A 19,721-nucleotide genomic window follows, 5' to 3' on the forward strand; every position below is an offset into this window, starting at 1 on the left:
CACTCTGTTTTCTCTGTCTTTATTCTGTCTGTTCCTCACTCTGTTTTCTCTCTCCTTATTCCCTCTGTTCCTCACTCTGTTTTCTCTCTCCTTATTCCCTCTGTTCCTCACTCTGTTTTCTCTCTCTTTATTCTGTCTGTTCCTCACTCTGTTTTCTCTCTCTTTATTCCCTCTGTTCCTCACTCTGTTTTCTCTCTCTTTATTCCCTCTGTTCCTCACTCTGTTTTCTCTCTCTTTATTCTCTCTGTTCCTTACTCTGTTTTCTCTCTTTTTATTCTGTCTGTTCCTCACTCTGTTTTTCTCTCTTTATTCTGTTCTCCTCTGTTCCTCACTCTGTTTTCTCTCTCTTTATTCCCTCTGTTCCTCACTCTGTTTTCTCTCTTTTTATTCCCTCTGTTCCTCACTCTGTTTTCTCTCTCTTTATTCTGTCTGTTCCTCACTCTGTTTTCTCTCTCCTTATTCCCTCTGTTCCTCACTCTGTTTTCTCTCTTTTTATTCTGTCTGTTCCTCACTCTCTTTTCTCTCTCCTTATTCCCTCTGTTCCTCACTCTGTTTTCTCTCTTTTTATTCTGTCTGTTCCTCACTCTCTTTTCTCTCTCCTTATTCTCTCTGTTCCTCACTCTGTTTTCTCTCTCCTTATTCCCTCTGTTCCTCACTCTCTTTTCTCTCTCTTTATTCTGTCTGTTCCTCACTCTGTTTTCTCTCTCTTTATTCTGTCTGTTCCTCACTCTGTTTTCTCTGTCTTTATTCTGTCTGTTCCTCACTCTCTTTTCTCTCTCTTTATTCTGTCTGTTCCTCACTCTGTTTTCTCTCTCTTTATTCTGTCTGTTCCTCACTCTCTTTTCTCTCTCCTTATTCCCTCTGTTCCTCACTCTGTTTTCTCTCTCCTTATTCCCTCTGTTCCTCACTCTGTTTTCTCTGTCTTTATTCCCTCTGTTCCTCACTCTGTTTTCTCTCTCCTTATTCCCTCTGTTCCTCACTCTCTTTTCTCTCTCTTTATTCTGTCTGTTCCTCACTCTGTTTTCTCTCTCTTTATTCCCTCTGTTCCTCACTCTGTTTTCTCTCTCTTTATTCTGTCTGTTCCTCACTCTGTTTTCTCTCTCTTTATTCTGTCTGTTCCTCACTCTGTTTTCTCCCTCTGTATTCTCTCTGTTCCTCACTCTGTTTTCTCTCTTTTTATTCTGTCTGTTCCTCACTCTGTTTTCTCTCTCTTTATTCTCTCTGTTCCTCACTCTGTTTTCTCCCTCTGTATTCTCTCTGTTCCTCACTCTGTTTTCTCTCTCTTTATTCTGTCTGTTCCTCACTCTGTTTTCTCTCTCTGTATTCTCTCTGTTCCTCACTCTGTTTTCTCTCTTTTTATTCCCTCTGTTCCTCACTCTGTTTTCTCTCTCTTTATTCCCTCTGTTCCTCACTCTGTTTTCTCTCTTTTTATTCTGTCTGTTCCTCACTCTGTTTTCTCTCTCTTTATTCTCTCTGTTCCTCACTCTGTTTTCTCTCTTTTTATTCTGTCTGTTCCTCACTCTGTTTTCTCTCTCTTTATTCCCTCTGTTCCTCACTCTGTTTTCTCTCTTTTTATTCTGTCTGTTCCTCACTCTGTTTTCTCTCTCTTTATTCTCTCTGTTCCTCACTCTGTTTTCTCTCTTTTTATTCTGTCTGTTCCTCACTCTGTTTTCTCTCTCTTTATTCTGTCTGTTCCTCACTCTGTTTTCTCCCTCTTTATTCTGTCTGTTCCTCACTCTGTTTTCTCTCTCCTTATTCCCTCTGTTCCTCACTCTGTTTTCTCTCTTTTTATTCCCTCTGTTCCTCACTCTGTTTTCTCTCTCCTTATTCCCTCTGTTCCTCACTCTGTTTTCTCTCTCCTTATTCCCTCTGTTCCTCACTCTGTTTTCTCTCTCTTTATTCTCTCTGTTCCTCACTCTGTTTTCTCTCTCCTTATTCCCTCTGTTCCTCACTCTGTTTTCTCTCTCATTATTCTGTCTGTTCCTCACTCTGTTTTCTCTCTTTTTATTCCCTCTGTTCCTCACTCTGTTTTCTCTCTTTTTATTCTGTCTGTTCCTCACTCTGTTTCTCAGTCTCTATATGCTCACTAGATTAGAGAGTACAGACAGGTTACTGGGACTAGGACTCCCTTCCAGTTCTGAAAGCATACTTTCATAATGTCTGTGTGATTGTGTGTGTGTGAGTTTAAGGGTGTGTCAGGTCAAATGCTAAGTCAGTCAGGTCAAATGTCAATGTAGTGAAAATGTTTACGTGACCGCTGGACAGACACATCTTGTCTCTGTGTTTCTTTAGGGACTTGGAGGACTTTGTCACAATGACAATCCTAAGGAACATGACAGTAAGTGTGTGTGAGTGTGCATGCGTGTGTGTGTGTGTACATCTGTGTGTATGTGATGACATAATGTTGTTTCTCTATGTGTCAGGGTCCTAAGTCGTCCATCATGTCGGCAGAGAAGAGGGCTCGTCTGAGGAGTAACCCGATCAAAGTACGCTTCGCAGAGGAAGTGGTTGTCAACGGTCACACTCAGGTCAGGACCCTCCTCTCTCTCTCTCTCTCTCTCTCTCTCTCTCTCTCTCCCTCTCCCTCTCTTGCTCTCTCTCTCATTCTCTCTTACTCTCTCTTACTCTCTCTCTCTTTTGCTTTCTCTCTCATTCTCTCGCTCTCTCTCTCGCTCTCTCATTCTCTCGCTCTCTCTCTCGCTCTCTCATTCTATCGCTCTCTCTCGTTCTCTCCCTCTCTCTCTTGCTCTCTCCCTCATTTCTCTCTCTCTCTCTCTCTCTCTCTCTCTCTCTCTCTCTCTCTCTCTCTCTCATTCTCTCACCTGTAGTTTTTTTTCCTGCAGGGGAACTCTCTTCTGTTCCTGCCCAATGTTCTGAAGGTGTATCTGGAGAACGGACAGACCAAGGCCTTCAAGTTTGACACTACCACCACCGTCAAAGTACGGATATAACATGTATTACATTTACCTACAAATATTCTGATTTGATGCCGTAGAATCACTCATGCTTGTAAACCTGTGTCGTCTGCATGACTTGCTACCCCACTAGCGCTAACAGAAGTATTCATTTGTCAGGCAACCTTATGACAGCAACTATGCAAAACTATGCAAAATACGACAACTATGCAAAATACCTTACCTGATGTTAATTGACTGAGATATGCTGTTGTTTTGTTGTTGCAGGACATCGTTCTGACTCTGAAGGACAAGTTGTCTATCCGCTGCATTGAGTACTTTGCTCTGGTGCTGGAACAGCAGTACAGCATCACCAAGCTACTGCTGTTGCACGAGGACGAGTTCATACACAAGGTGAGGAGAACACACACACAGCCGCAACCTCACAGCAGCCTCAACCTGTCTAGCCAGTGCAGTCAGTCACTATGAATCCCAGAGTATTCACCTCTATGTGACCTTGTGTCTCCAGGTGGTGCAGAAGAAGGAGAACAGCAGCCATGACTACAGGTGTCTGTTCCGGGTGTGTTTCATTCCCAGAGACCCCCTGGAGCTGCTACAGGAAGACCCCACCGCCTTCGAGTACCTCTTCCTCCAGGTGAGCAGCTAGCCACATCTACCTGTAGGTCTAGACTACCATGTTCAGTGCCTGTAACTAGTCTGCCTGTACTTTCACCTGTACCTATAGCCATGAGAACCTGTCTAACTTGCATTCAGGCGAGCAGGGTTTGCTTTAAAAGACTAGTGTGCAGAGCCGCAGGAACTAGTGATGCTGAGGGGGCTGCAGCACCCCCTGATAAATCACAATTAAAAAAATGTATTCATAAAAAAAGTGTACAAAAAATATGAAATAAAAATAAGGTAGTGCACTTGGCCTTTAGTAGTCCTGTATTAGTGGACTGATAAAGCTGCCTGCAGCGTCGACAAAACATTATCCTTCCCTGTGGCTCAGTTGGTAGAGCATGGTGTCACACCCACTCCTAAACATCTTCCCTCGGCGATGGTTGTAGTCACATTTGGGTGACAGAATCAGGGTTTTCAGGGAGTGATTTATGGTGAAGGAAAGAACACGTCTTCCTTGTGTGTGTCATTCTTTGGTGTGTGTGTGTGTTGTCAGAGCGTCGGGGACGTTCTACAGGAGAGGTTTGCGGTGGAGATGAAGTGTACCACTGCACTGCGTCTGGCTGCCCTGCACATGCACGAGAGACTGAACAGTATAGGCTCCACCCGGACCTCTATCAGGAGCATCACGTGAGTCACACACACACACACACACACACACACACACACACACACACACACACACACACACACACACACACACACACACACACACACACACACACACACACTGATATTGTCTCCTGTGTGTATTGTGACAGGAAAGAGTTTGGTCTGGACAGCTTCATCTCTCCCACTCTGCTCAGTAACATGAGAGAGAAGGACCTGAGGAAAGCCATCAGCTACCACCTGAAGAAGATCCAGTCACTGCTGGAGCCACAACAGAAGGTATGGAAAGAGGGGGAGAGAGAGAGCGGGAGAGAGAGGGAGGGAGGGAGAGAGAGAGGGAGAGGGAGGGAGGGAGAGAGGGAGAGAGTGGGAGAGGGGGAGAGAGAGAGGGAGAGAAACAGAGTGAGTGAGAGATGATGAGTGTAATACTCTCTCTCTCTCGCTCTCTCTCTCCCCCTCTCTCTCTCCCTCACTCCCTCTCCTTCTCTCCTTCTCTCTCGCTCTCCCTCCCTCTCTCCCTCTCGCTCCCTCTCTCCCTCCCTCCCTCTCTCTCTCTCCCTCTCTCCCTCCCTCCCTCTCTCTCTCTCCCTCTCTCTCTCCCAGGTGATCCCAGCCACCCAGGCCCGACTGGCCTACCTCACCCAGCTTGCAGAGCTCATCTCCTACGGGGGCCGCTCCTACACAGCCACCATGATGGTTAGTATGTTTGAAACAACTTACAAACGATAACTATAGCTGTCAATCATTCTCTGACTCTGACCCAATTTAGAGAGCTGTTATTGGCTGGACAGGATTGATCCCGCCCATTCTGGCCTGGTTTCACCATGTCATGATTCAGTATGCATCTCCGTCTTTCTCCCTTTCACCCCTCTTCTCTCTCTCTCTCTCTCTACCTCTTTTCCTCTTTACCTCTCCCTCTCTCTCTTCCTTCATGTCTCTCCCCGTCCCCCTTTCTCTTCGGACCTCTGTACCCCTGCCCCTCTGTCTGTCTCCATCCTCCCCCACCCCAGTTGCAGGACCGGGAGGCGCTGGTCAGTCTGTTAGTGGGGGCGCGCTATGGCCTGAGTCAGGTGGTCAACCACAAGCTCAACATGGTGTCCACCCTGGTAGACTTCAGCAGCATCAGTAGAGTGGAGCTGCTCTCTGAGTCAGATAGAGTCAGCCTGCTTCGCATCTCCCTGCACGACATCAAGGTAGGATACCATACACACTGTCTATGATAAACATACACACAGATCACACACACACAAATCACACACACACAGATCACACACACACAGATCACACACACACACACAGATCACACACACACAGATCACACACACACATATCACACACACACACAGATCACACACACACACAGATCACACACACACACAGATCACACACACACACAGATCACACACACACAGATCACACACACAATCTCTCAGACACACAGGTAGGTAGGTACACTTAGTTCCCACACAAATACAGTGGATGGAAAATACATCATGTATTCTCTTTCCCATCACTGTCTCGGTCTCTCTATCTCTTTCTCTCTCTCTCTCTCTCAATTCAATTCAATTCAAGGGGCTTTATTGACATGGGAAACATATGTTTACATTGCCAAAGCAAGTGTAGTAGATAATAAATTAAAGGGAAATAAACAATAAAAAATGTACAGTAAACATTACACTCAGAAGTTTCAAAAGAATAAAGATATTTCAAATGTCATATTATGTATATATACAGTGTTGTAACGATGTACAAATGGTTAAAGTACACAAGGGAAAATAAATAAACATAAATATGGGTTGTATTTACAATGGTGTTTGTTCTTCACTGGTTGCCCTTTTCTTGTGGCAACAGGTCACACATTTTGCTGCTGTGATGTCACACTGTGGTATTTCACCCAGTAGATATGGGAGTTTATGAAAATCGGGTTTGTTTTTTCAAATTCTTTGTGGATCTGTGTAATCTGAGGGAAATATGTGTCTCTAATATGGTCATACATTTGGCAGGAGGTTAGGAAGTGCAACTCAGTTTCCACCTCATTTTGTGGGCAGTGTGCACATAGCCTGTCTTCCCTTGAGAGCCAGGTCTGCATACGGCAGCCTTTCTCAATAGCAAGGCTATGCTCACTGATTCTGTACATAGTCAAAGCTTTCCTTAAGTTTGGGTCAGTCACAGTGGTCAGGTATTCTGCCACTGTGTACTCTCTGTTTAGGACCAAACAGCATTCTAGTTTGCTCTGTTTTTTTGTTAATTCTTTCCATATGTGTCAAGTAATTATCTTTTTATTTTCTCATGATTTGGTTGGGTCTAATTGTGTTGCTCTCTCTCTCTTTGCCTCGCTCTCTTTCTCGCTCTCTCTCTCTCTCTCTCTCTCTCTTTCTCTGTCTCTGTCTCACTTTTTCTCTCTCGCTCGCTCTCTCTCGCTCACTCTCTCGCTGTCTCTCTCTCTGTCTCACTTATTCTCTCTCGCCCTCTCTCGCTCTCGCTGTCTCTCTCTCTCTCTCTCTCTCTCTCATCCCCCTCTCTCTCCAGCCTTTTGCCTTACTGATGGACTCTCTGGCAGCCAAAGACCTGGCGTGTCTACTGGGGGGCTACTGCAAGCTCCTGGTGGACCCCAGAGTGTGTGTGTTCCGTCTGGGACGCCCCAAGGTGCGGGTGCACAGGATACCTGCTGAGGAAGGTGTGTGTGAAGGGAAGTTCACCGTTATAGAGGGAGTTTGCTATGAATCGCTGACAAGTGAGCATAAATGTTTAACTATAGTTTTTCATTTTTTGGCATTGATCATACCATTTTTGAGGGTGTTGATACGTGGATATCAGCCAGTATGGATAGTTGATACAGATTGAATGTCTTAATTTGAGACTACTAATTATTTACATAGTAAACTATATTATGTAACTGAGAAAAAATGTGTTTGTTTTTTTGTCATTTCCAGGCTATGTGTCCCGCTGCTGTAGTGACTCCGATGACTCTTCAGATGAGGACTACCCCGCCGAGCCTCCGCCAATGCACACCCGCAAACGCCATGCACCCGCCAGCAAAGACAGGGAGGGGTGGAGGAGAGAAAAGGAGGAGCAGAGAGGAGCGGAGGGAAAGAAAGAAAGAGCTGAAAAAGAAGACAAAGACAAACATGAGGTGAAGATCATTGTGACGTCAGAGAAGGACATGGAAGTTGAGGAGGAGGACGGAAGAGAAGATGGAGGAAGCGAGATACATCTAGGAGGTAACGACAATAAAGGACCAGTGGAACAGGACATGGTACTGGACACCAACTGGTACCACACAGACCCGCGGGTCAACAGTAGCTTCTCCAGCCTGTCCAGTGGCTCTTTGAGTGCTGCCCTGGAGGAAAGCGGTGCCACATCTGCAGCCAGGGGAGAGGACCCAGCCAAGGCCTCCTCTCGTGTGGACGCCCTGCGTGAGGACAGCCCCTCTCGCCGGTCCAAAAAGCAGACTCGGGGGATCACCACCCTGGATGTCCACCATCCGTTCCTCCTGGAGGTCACAGCTCCCTCTCCACAGCGCCAGAGAGAGGGCGCCGCCGGCAGCATGGCCTCCGCCCCCGTGCGCCCCACCAACCTGAGTTACCGTAGCAACGATAGCTCGTGTCTTTGCTTCGCCGAGCTTTCCCAAGGCAGCTACCTCCCCAGCCCCCCCGAGGCCACCAGCGACGAGGAGGAGACGGAGGAAGTTGAGGACGACGATGATGAGGAGGAACTGAGACGGCTCTCTAAGATACCCAGTCAGATAGACCTGCGCCTCATCGACAAGATCTGCGCCCGGTCTAACAAAACTGCTTCCAACAACAAGTTAGACATCCCCAGAATCATCCCCAACCTCACCTCCTTCTGTGAAAAGAGGACTGTTTGTAGCTCCGCCCACAAAGGGGAGGAGCGTCTATCAATTCACTCTGGAGATTCCGAGCCTTTCCTAACGCCGTCCCCTAACCCTCCTCCTCCTATTGCTAGGGAAAGTGCTTCGGAGTCAGATGATGAGTTCTTCGATGCCCAGGAGCGGTTCACTCCTCCAGTTCCTTCTGATGGTACAGGTGGGTTGTTGACATGACTTCTTCACTGACAGACTAACTGTTTAAATGTGTTAAAGTGTGATTTCTGACACCCTTTAACAACCCCTGTTGCTCTCTCTTCTCTCTCTCTCTCTCTCTCTCTCTCTCTCTCACTCTCTCTCTCTCTCTCTCTCTCTCTTTCTCACAGAAAACAGTTTGGATGCGGCTGACAATAAGAGGCGCAGTAAACGCTGGAGTGGCACAGGGAATGGACTGCCAGTGGTACCAGAGAGGGAGCCTCCCTCACCCCTCAAAAAGAAGCACTCCTCCGCTGACCACAAGAAACAGCAGGAGACCCAACAAGACCCAAAGCCCCACTCAAACCAGGCTTCCACTCAGAGGGTTGATGCCAAGACCAAGCCTCCACCATTGGCCCCCAAGCCCCAGCTACCCATAAAACCTGAACTGGCCCCCAAGCCCCAGATGGGCCCCCAGAGGTCTCCCCAGAGCGGCGGTCCATACTCCCACTGTAACGGAGATGCTGGTGGGGGCCATGCGGGCCTGCTGGAGGTAGACACCATGGAACCAGACACCATGGAGTTTAAATCAGTCACCTCGGGAGCGGGGGGGCCTCCGCTCGCCTCCCCCCTCATCACGGCGGTACGGAAGAGCCAGCAACCCCCTGCTGGTCCACAGGGTGTGGAGAACGGGCCTAAGATAGAGAACAGTTCTAAGCAAGAGAACGGTTCTAAGAACGGGACTCATCACGTGCTTCCTAAGGACCGTGTTCTGGTCACCGCTGACAAGCAGACAGCTGATGTTGAAACTAAAACAAACAGGGTTTCCCTGCTGAAGGGAGAGGTCAGAACAGGGGTTGGTGTGGACCCCCCGAAAAAGCTGCCAAGTTTGTCCCCCATTCCACATTCTGCTTCAGGAGATGAGATCAGGTTGAGCCTGGCCACCCCTCCACCACTCTCTCCCAAACCCTCCCCTCCTTCTCTCCATCCCCTATCAGTCCTCCCCATCCCGGTCTCACCAAATGAGAAAGAGGGGATGTGTCCGCCGAACGGCCTCCACCCCTGGGTTAGTTGCAACGGGAGCAATCAGACCGGGAGGAGGGTCTCTCTGAGTCACGAGAACCTGTCGCCCAAAAATACAGACGCCCCCCTCAGCCTGACCACCTCCCTCACCACCTCCTCTAAAGGGACAGCGGGAGAACCAGAGAGCACAGGAAGGTCAGGGTCAGGTTCAGACCTGAGGGTCAGCTCATCCAGCCTGGGGGGCCGTCTGCCTACCTCAGCCCTGAGAGGGAGGATCCAGGCCCTGCCCTGGTACATGACCCGCTCCCAGGAGATCCTGGGCACCCTGGACCACTCTTCCACCAGCTCCATCAACGGGGATGTCACTTCCGGCTACGGCTCCGGTCTGTCAGTCAGCGGCGCCTCTGAGGTCAGCAAGGTCACAGCCCAGGCAAAAGTTGGTGAGACTGCAGGGGGAAAAGGGAAGAAGGAAGGGGTGGAGGATGGAGCAGAGGTTGTCATAGCAACCATCAAAGAGTTCCAGGAAGTGACTCCGCGTGCGAAGGAGGCCAACGGGACGAGCGGGTCGCACCCCAACCTGACCCTGAGAGAAAACGGCGCACACGTCTCAGAACCCTACGGATTCCTGGGGTCCTGCAAGTCGGAGCAGCCTCAGTCCAGGCCCCACTCAGAGGTGGGGTTAGGGGGCGGTTCAGGCCCGCCCCTAGAGGGGGACTCTCTGGAGCACACCCCTCCCCCTGCCCACCGTGAGGCGTGCGGCTGCCGCACCGTCTATGCCAACTGCTTCAGCGGTGACGTGGAGGACGGCTGCGGCTTCGACGAGGAGCTCACCATCTACGAGTTCTCCAAACGCACGCGCCCCAAACCAGCCCATTCTACACCCCTGGCCTCCCCCACCTCCCCCATCCCCTCCCCCAACATCCTGTCCCTGCTGAGAGACACCCCTCGACCCCTCTCCACCCTCTCCACCACCTCCTCAGAGCTCAGCCCACTCCTGTCCCGCCCTGTCTCCCCCACGCCCCCCATCGGCTCCCTGCGTTCCCTCACCAACAAGCACTACGTGGGGCTGAAAGGGGGCTTCGTCTCCCTGAGACAGGACATCAATCAGCTCCTACTGATCCTGGATGGGCCACCACCATCATCAGAACCCTCCAAAACAGATCAGGATGAGGGTGGAGAAGGGGGACCCAACCCAACCCAAGGGGACGGTCCAACCGCGTGCTGTGGAGGTGCAAGTCCTCCGCCCATGACGGAGCCTGAGAGGAATTTACTCCAGGCGGAGGCACGGCGGTTGGCAACAGGGTGCCAACGTGCCACGCGTGTGGGCTGGGCTCCAGAGGAGGCGCTTCGTTCCTTATCCAACAGTTTCAGTGCCCTGGTGCAGCTCTCCGCAGCCTGCCTGAGAACACACCCCTGTCCTGGATGTGACGTCTGCCGCAACGGGGGTCAGATCCAGAGCACTGATGATGATGGGGGCCAGGAGGAGGCTCTGGACAAGCTGAAGGAGATCGTAGGGCTGTACAGGGAGTTTGTTGGGGCTGTGGAGACTGCTGGAGCCGGGGCCGGGTCTGGGTCCGGCGGTGGGATGGGGTCTGGAGATGGACAGGGAGAGGGCGAGGGGGTGAGGCTACTGGCCAAACGGTGCACGGTGCTTATCTCTTCCGTCTTTGCGCTAACACAGCTATTCAGGACGCACTCGCCGGACACGCCAGGTCACACACCTCTCAACTTTTGAACTCCTTCTCGCTACCAGAACTAAGGTGATACAGTACACACACACACACACACACACACACACACACACACACACACACACACACACACACACACACACACACACACACACACACACACACATCCCTAAATGATGAAAATAACCTCTTCCACTGACTGCCATTACTGCTAGGTCTCCCGATGGACTCATCTGGACTATGCATTTGTACATAGGTATTTTATAACTAACTATCTATCTTCTTATTGTATACTGTATGTATGAATTATGTATGTACGTATTTATGTATGTATTAATTTCTATGACTGTTTGCGCCATGGTCCTTGCTGGTGTAAGAGCCTATTGATGTTGTAGTTTCTTCTACCTCCCCCCACCTTCTGTTCCTCCTCTGGGCTAGTGTCTGCTTTAGCTGCTTTAATGATTCTTCCAGTTAAAGGTGCAATCTGTAACTTTGATTTTTCTATTGGGAACTCTAGGAAAAAGTACAACGAGCATGTTATGCCAAATAGTAAAACACAACACAAACTTTTACATTCGCGAAGACCCACCCCTTCCGTTTACAATCAAATCAGCACTATTGACCATAAAATAAATCAACAGATTGCACCTTTAAGAAGAGAAATGAACCATGTGAAAGCTATTTATTTCTGTTCCATTTCTGGCTCCTGACTGACTACTTGTGTGCGAATGCTTGAATGGAGAAAACACTCAATAACCCAAACGCTTATATGCAGTAATTATACAGTATATCAACTTTGAATCCAAAGGATACATATATTTTTCTGGGGTGCATTGCGTGGGTGTGGGAATAGTGGAAAGGATATTAATTTGGTATTTTGTAAAAAGGTTTTGACAAGGCACAAGGAAGGCTGACTGTTAAAACATACTAGATGTAGCAACGATCCAAAGGCATTTAACACTGAGCCACAATTTTTACTATTTTACTACTTGCCCATGTTTAGCTCTGCAGACGGGCGGACTGACTGATTCGGTTTGTACCAGACCTGTAGATAGATATACATCTATGTTTGTGTTAGTTTGAGTCTATCTGTCCATCCTTGGTTTATGGCTATGCAAACATAACCACTACTTCCCTGTTCTCCCACATATCATTCTCTGTTACAATTGTGTTACATTAAAGACAAGAATACCTGCATATGTTTTATAGTCTTTGTGACTGGAAATACAGAGGGCTTCCGTGTATTATACTGGAGTGTCTGGACTATGATCACGGGTATGTTCAGGATTGCAATGTTCTGCAACGTTGCACGTAATCGGATGCAACATATCTCAGCAGTTGCTTCCAACCTGCTGTGTTGTGGGTAAAATGCAGAGCTGTTCTGTGACTGGAAACTGTTTACAACTCACTGATCCTGGACAGAGCCCCAGTCAAGATTCTGTAAACATATTCAATCTGAACTTTGACTAAATAAATGGGTGTTTTGCCTTTCGTTTGATGAGACACACAGCTATTTGATTGACGCTATCATTCTCCTCCTTTTTGTTCAAGTTAAACACAGATTTGCCTGTAGCATCAGATTCAAACAAGTTCCAAGACATTTCTAATAAGTAAGATTATCGACACTACAGTTGAGTCGGAAGTTTACATACACTTAGGTTGGAGTCATTAAAACTCGTTTTTCAACCACTCCACACATTTCTTGTTAACAAACTAAAGTTTTGGCAAGTCAATTAGGACATCTACTTTGTGCATGACACAAGTAATTTTTCCAACAACAGTTTACAGACAGATTATTTCACTTATAATTCACTGTATTACAATTCCAGTGGGTCAGAAGTTTACATACACTAAGTTGACTGTGCCTTTAAACAGCTTGGAAAATTCCAGAAAAGTATGTAATGGCATTAGAACCTTCTGATAGGCTAAATGACATAATTTGAGTCAATTGGAAGTGTACCTGTGGGTGTATTTCAAGGCCTACATTCAAACTCAGTGCCTTTTTGCTTGACATCATGGGAAAATCAAAAGAAATCAGCCATGACCTCATAAAAAAAATTGGAGACCTCCACAAGTCTGGTTCATCCTTGGGAGCAATTTCCAAACACCTGAAGGTACCACTTTTATCTGTACAAACAATAGTGCACAAGTATAAACACCATGGGACCACGCAGCCGTCATACCGCTCAGCAAGGAGATGCGTTCTGTCTCCTAGAGATTAACGTACTTTGGTGCGAAAAGTGCAAATCAATCCCAGAACAAAAGCAAAGGACCTTGTGAAGATGCTGGAGGAAACAGGTACAAAAGTATTTATATCCACAGTAAAGTGAGTCCTATATCAACATAACCTGAAAGGCCGCTCAGCAAGGAAGAAGCCACTGCTCCAAAACCACCATAAAAAGACAGACTACGGTTTGCAACTGCACATGGGGAGGCTAGCAAGCCAAAGAACACCATCCCAACCGTGAAGCAAGGGGGTGGCAGCATCATGTTGTGGGGGTGCTTTGCTGCAGGAGGGACTGGTGCACTTCACAAAATAGATGGCGTCATGAGAAAGGAAAATTATGTGGATATATTGAAGCAACATCTCAAGACATCAGTCAGGAAGTTAAAGCTTGGTCGCAAATGGGTCTTCAAAATGGACAATGACACCAAGCATACTTCCAAAGTTGTGACAAAATGGCTTAAGGACAACAAAGTCAAGGTATTGGAGTGGCCATCACAAAGCCCTGACTTCAATCTCATAGAAAATTTGTGGGCAGAACTGAAAAAGCGTGTGCTAAAAGAAGGCCTACAAACCTGACTCAGTTACACCAGCTCTGTCAGGAGGAATGGGCCAAAATTCCCCCAACTTATTGTGGGAAGCTTGTGGAAGGCTACCCGAAACATTTGACCCAAGTTAAACAATTTAAAGGCAATGCTACCAAATACTAATTGAGTGTATGTGAACTTCTGACCCACTGAGAATGTGATGAAATAAATAAAAGCTGAAATAATTCTCTACTATTATTCTGACACTTCACATTCTTAAAATAAAGTGGTTATCCTAACTGACCTAAAACAGGGAATTTTTACTAGGATTAAATGTAGGATTTGTGAAAAACTGAGTTTAAATGTATTTGGTTAAGGTGTATGTCAACTTCCGACTTCAACTGTATATGTAATGGTATTATCGCCAACCGAATCAGATTGAGTCAATCTCTTTTTAGCACTAATATCACTCCATATACTCCCTTGGTGTTTTTCCTATTTTGTTGCATTACAGCCTGTCATTTAAATGGATTTTTATTTGGATTTCATGTAATGGACATACACAAAATAGTCCAAATTGGTGAAGTGAAATAAAAAATAAAAACTTGTTTCAATTTATTTATTTTTTTAATAAAAACTGAAAAGTGGTGCATGCATATGCTATGCTATGAAGCCCCTAAATAAGATCTGGTGCAACCAATTACCTTCGGAAGTCACATAATTAGTTAAATAAAGTCCACCTGTGTGCAATCTAAGTGTCACATGATCTCAGTATATATACACACATGTTCTGAAAGGCCCCAGAGTCTGCAACACCGCCAAGCAAGCGACACCACGAAGACCAAGGAGCTCGCCAAACAGGTCAGGGATAAAGTTGTGGAGAAGTAGAGATCAAATCAAATCAAATCAAATTTATTTTTATATAGCCCTTCGTACATCAGCTGATATTCTCAAAGTGCTGTACAGAAACCCAGCCTAAAACCCCAAACAGCAAGCAAAGCATGTGAAAGAAGCACGGTGGCTAGGAAAAACTCCCTAGGAAAAACTCCCTAGAAAGGCCAAAAACCTAGGAAGAAACCTAGAGAGGAACCAGGCTATGAGGGGTGGCCAGTCCTCTTCTGGCTGTGCAGGGTGGATATTATAACAGAACATGGTCAAGATGTTAAAATGTTAAAATGTTCATAAATGACCAGCATGGTCAAATAAGGGTTAGGTTATAAAAAAATATCTGAAACTTTGAACATCCCACAGAGCACCATTAAATCCATTATTATAAAATGGAAAGAGTATGGCACCACAACAAACCTGCCAAAAGAGGAAAATAAGCAAACACGTATTCGTGTTCGCCAAAAGGCATGTGGGAGACTCCCCAAACATATGGAAGAAGGTACTCTGGTCAGATGAGACTAATATTGAGCTTTTTGGCCATCAAGAAAAACACTATGTCTGGCGCAAACCCAACACCTCTCATCCCCCCGAGAACAACATCCCCACAGTGAAGCATGGTGGTGGCAGCATCATGCTGTAGGGATGTTTTTCATTGGCAGGGACCGGGAAACTGGACAGAATTGAAGGAATGATGGATGGCGCTAAATACAGGGAAATTCTTGAGGGAAACCTGTTTCAGTCTTCCAGAGATTTGAGACTGGGACGGAGGTTCACCTTTCAGCAGGACAATGACCCTAAGCATACTGCTAAAGAAACACTTGAGGGGTTTAAGGGGAAACAATTAAATGTCTTGGAATGGCCTAGTCAAAGCCCAGACCTCAATCCAATTGAGAATCTGTAGTATGACTTAAAGATTGCTGTGCACCAGTGGAACCCATCCAACTTGAAGGAGCTGGGGCAGTTTTGTCTTGAAGAATGGGCAAAAATCCCAGTGGCTAAATGTGCCAAGCTTATAGAGACGTACCCCAAGAGACTTGCAGCTGTAATTGCTGCAAAAGGTGTCTCTACAAAGTATTGAGTTGGGGGGGGGGATAGTTATGCATGCTCAAGTTTTCAGTTTTTTGGTCTTATTTGTTTCACAATAAAACATGTTTTGTATCTTCAAAGTGGTAGGCATGTTGTGTAAATCAAATGACACAACCCCCCCAAAAAATCTATTTTAATTCCAGGTTGTAAGGCAACAAAATAGGACAAATGCCAAGGGGGTGAATACTTTCACAATCCACTGTAACTATCTGGATGGTTTGGCTCAGCTTGGTTTATCCAAAGTGCTGCCCACCAATTGGCTCACCGACATCTGATGCCACCTGTTCATCTCCCTCAGTTAAATCCATTAGATCTCCAGGGACTTCAATATTGTACCTATGACAAAAAAATGGGATAGAAACTGATTCTAAACACACTGCGCAGTCATTTATTGATGTAACATGTTTAAATAGATAACAGAAAAAAGGCATGTGAGATCTAACTGCTGTCTCTGGAAAAGGGCAGACCAGGTTGGAAAGGGAGGTGCATCTACTATTTAATGGGAATACACTCTACAGAGAAACTAGTCTCTTTAGAGAAACTTCCCTGAAGCCATATCTGTCTTTGATGTCATTAAACGTTTACATTTATCCAGGACTTATAGTAGTGAGTTTATACTGGTCTCACGTGGAAATCAAACCCACAACACTGGCATTGCAAGCGCCGTGCTCTACCAACTGAGCAGGAAACTTCATGGAAGAACAATCAATTATGGATATTTTCTTTTCATGCCATTCATCATTAACGTTGATCTTAATTCAAGTATTGTTTGAAAACAAATGTGATGTGATGATGTCATATTTTGGGCTGTTTTGGCCACTAGCCCAGCTCTTACATTCTCTATCCTGGTAGTTTGTGATAAGACACTATGGAACAATGTAAAACCACAAACACAACAAGCTGTTTGACCGCTCTGGGCAGCAGCCATTTCTCAAATATTCAGTTGGGATCTGTATCTGTATAATAAGCCTATTAATTGGCCCTGTTCACCATGACTTAGGAACAGAAATGTTGACCTGACATTGAACCCAGGGGTAAATATTTGTAGCAGTACTTGTGAACAGGGCTTGTCACAATACTGGGCTTCCTTCCATCATCCCTTTAACATGAGTCATCACTTACCCAGAATGACTGTGTAAGCAAAAACAATATAGTGGAACCTAAGCAAGCTAATGAAAATCCACCTCTGAATATGTGTAAAAGTCACACTGCACTTTCCTACTTAGTCCTGATTAGTGAACACCCATAGAAAGACAAAAGGCCTTTCAGTAGCAATCTACAGGGGGAAGCCCTAGCTGAACTGCCTGGGGCACGCCTGTGCCTTCTGCCCGGTCCATCTCTCTCTCCAGACCAAAGTCCCCATGTCACATTGCCCTTAATCTGATCGTTATCTTCCAACGTCTGACTTCTTAACCTAGCAGTCAGATCCAGGCCCTCACATAGCCATACTAACCAGCCCTGTGGCTTGGCTTGATGGTTGTCCTCATTTCCCCAGTCACAGGCTGTACCAGTAAGATTGTTCGGTTGGTGTTACCGTTTCGGGTGAAGGCTAATGTCTTGTGGACAGATTCTGCATGTAAATGGAAGTGACATACTGTTGCGAGAATTTTACTTCTGGGTAGTGGAGATTAGGGGAATGGCAAAATGTTTCTTGCCCTGAAATTGCTTTAATACAATAGCATGTAGACATACCCTTTATTGTGTTCATTATTAGAGTTATGGTTTGTAAGCTTATATGGACATACAATGAAAGTGTGCTTTGAGTAGTATGCATGGCAAAATGTCCTGTGTGGTTTGTCAATAGGGATTAGCTGGTCGTTTCGGTAAGAACAAGGTGAACAGTAACAGTGAGTAATGACTGAACTGAAAATGGAAGATCTGAAGCGTCAAGTTCACAATGAAAATGTTGACTCACTCACACCCAAATGATGACACACATACACAACGGTTTAAGAAGCATTTCTATAAAACATATGGGTGTCTTCTTATAAAACATCTACACTTCTACAAATCTATACTAAATTGTTAATTACACTACATGACCAAAAGTATGTGGATACCTACTTGTCGACCATCTCATTCCAAAATCATGGGCATTATGGAGTTGGTCCCCGCTTTGCTGCTATAACAGCCTCCACTCTTCTGGGAATGCTTTCCACTAGATGTTGGAACATTGCTGAAGGGACATGCTTCTATTCAGCCACAAGAGCATCAGTGAGGTCAGGCACTGGTGTTGGGCGATTAGGCCTGACTCGTAGTTGGTGTTCCAATTCATCCCAAAGGTGTTCGATGGGGTTGAGTTCAGGGCTTTGTGCAGGCCAGTCAGGTTCTTCCACACCATTCTCAACAAACCATTTCTGTATGAACCTCCCTTTGTGTACGGGGACACTGCCAGAGGGTAAAGCGTGATTCATCACTCCAGAGAACGTGTTTCCACTGCTCCAGAGTCCAACAGTGGCAAGCTTTACACCACTCCAGCCGACACTTGGCATTGCGCATGGTAATCTTAGGCTTGTGTGCGGCTAATCAGCCATGGAAACCCATTTAATGAAAATCTCTGACGAATAGTTCTTGTGCTGACATTGCTTCCAGAGGCAGTTTGGAACTCGGTAGTGAGGACAGACAATTTTTATGCGCTACGTGCTTCGGCACTCGCCCGTCCCGTTCTGTGAGTTTGTGTGGCCTACCACTTCGCTGCTGAGCAGTTGTTGCTCCTAGACATTTCCACTTCACAATAACAGCACTTACAGTTGACCAGGGCAGCTCTAGCAGGGCAGAAATATGACGAACTGACTTGCTTGAACGGTGGCATCCTATGACGGTGCCACATTGAAATTCATTGAGCTCTTCAGTAAGGCAATTCTACTGCTAATGGTTGTCTATGGAGATTGCATGGCTGTGTGCTTGATTTCATACACCTATCAGCTATGCGTGGCTAAAATAGCCAAGTCCTCTAATTTGAAAGGATATCCACATACTTTTGTATACAGTGCCTTCAGAAAGTATTCATACCACTTGACTTATTCCACAGTTTGTTGTGTTACAGCCTGAATTCAAAATGGATTAAATAATGTTTTTTCCTCACCCATCTACACACAATTCCCCATAATGACAAATTAAAAACATGTTTTTTGGACATTTCTGCAAATTGATTGAAAGTTAAATACAGAAATATCTAATTTACATAAGTATTCACACCCCTGAGTCAATACATGGGAGAATCACCTTTGGCAGTCATGACAGCTGAGTCTTTCTGGGTAAGTTTCTATGGGCTTTGCACACCTGGACTGTACACTACTTTGAGAACACTGATGTGATGATTTACGTCATCGACAGTGCAGAAAAAGATTTGTATATCTATTTGCATGATTATTTTCTAAATTCTACAAGCTCTGTCAAATTGGTTATAAATCTGTTCGAAAATCTATGGCAAGACTTTAAAATGGTTATCTAGCAATGATTAAAGTTAAAACTGTAACTCGGCCAACATTCACTGTCTTCTTGGTAAGCAAATCCAGTGTAGATTTGGCCATGTATTTTAGGTTATTGTCCTGCTGAAAGGTGAATTAATCTCCCAGTGTCTGGTGGAAAGCAGACTGAACCAGGTTTTCCTCTAGGATTTTGCCTGTGCTTAGCTCCATTCTGTTTATTTTTATCCTGAAAATCCCAGTCCTGAACGATTGCAAGCATAACCATAACATGATGCAGCCACCACTATGCTTGAAAATGTGGAGAATGGTACTCAGTAATAATGTGTTTTATTGGATTTGCCCCAAACATAACACTTTGTATTCAGGACAAAAAGATAATTGCTTTGCCACATTTTTTAAAGCATTACTTTAGTGCCTTGCTGCAAACAGGATGGCTGTTTTGGAATATTTGTATTCTGTACAGGCTTCCTTCTTTTCACTCTGTCAATTAGGTTCGTATTGTGGAGTAATTACAATGTTGTTCCATCCTCAGTTTTCTCCTATCACAGCCAATAAACTCTGTAACTGTTTTAAAGTCAACATTGGCCTAATGGTGAAATTCCTGAGCAGTTTCTTTCCTCTTTGGCAACTGAGTTAGGAAGGACGCCTG

The 19,721-nt window shown here is 45.8% G+C and overlaps 1 protein-coding gene across 2 annotated transcripts in view; it reads left to right on the forward strand.

Moving 5' to 3' along the window:
- The window catches only part of LOC106611696 (FERM and PDZ domain-containing protein 1), a 38,111-nt gene extending 25,677 nt beyond the window's left edge, over positions 1-12,434 (forward strand). The window contains exons 6-17 of one of the 2 annotated variants that reach the window (XM_014212174.2): positions 2,293-2,338; positions 2,424-2,528; positions 2,844-2,939; positions 3,183-3,308; positions 3,424-3,549; positions 4,069-4,202; positions 4,334-4,460; positions 4,785-4,877; positions 5,192-5,374; positions 6,711-6,915; positions 7,115-8,227; positions 8,394-12,434. In XM_014212174.2, coding sequence (XP_014067649.2) covers positions 2,293-2,338; positions 2,424-2,528; positions 2,844-2,939; positions 3,183-3,308; positions 3,424-3,549; positions 4,069-4,202; positions 4,334-4,460; positions 4,785-4,877; positions 5,192-5,374; positions 6,711-6,915; positions 7,115-8,227; positions 8,394-10,960 — 4,921 coding nt within the window. In that variant the 3' untranslated portion in view covers positions 10,961-12,434. The remainder of the gene's footprint in view (positions 1-2,292; positions 2,339-2,423; positions 2,529-2,843; positions 2,940-3,182; positions 3,309-3,423; positions 3,550-4,068; positions 4,203-4,333; positions 4,461-4,784; positions 4,878-5,191; positions 5,375-6,710; positions 6,916-7,114; positions 8,228-8,393) is intronic. The other variant, XM_014212175.2, reaches the window with a different exon arrangement.
- Positions 12,435-19,721: the final 7,287 nt, after the last annotated feature.

The sequence above is a fragment of the Salmo salar genome, chromosome ssa09 (genome assembly GCF_905237065.1).
Source record: "Salmo salar chromosome ssa09, Ssal_v3.1, whole genome shotgun sequence".
NCBI classification, from domain to species: Eukaryota; Metazoa; Chordata; class Actinopteri; order Salmoniformes; family Salmonidae; genus Salmo; species Salmo salar.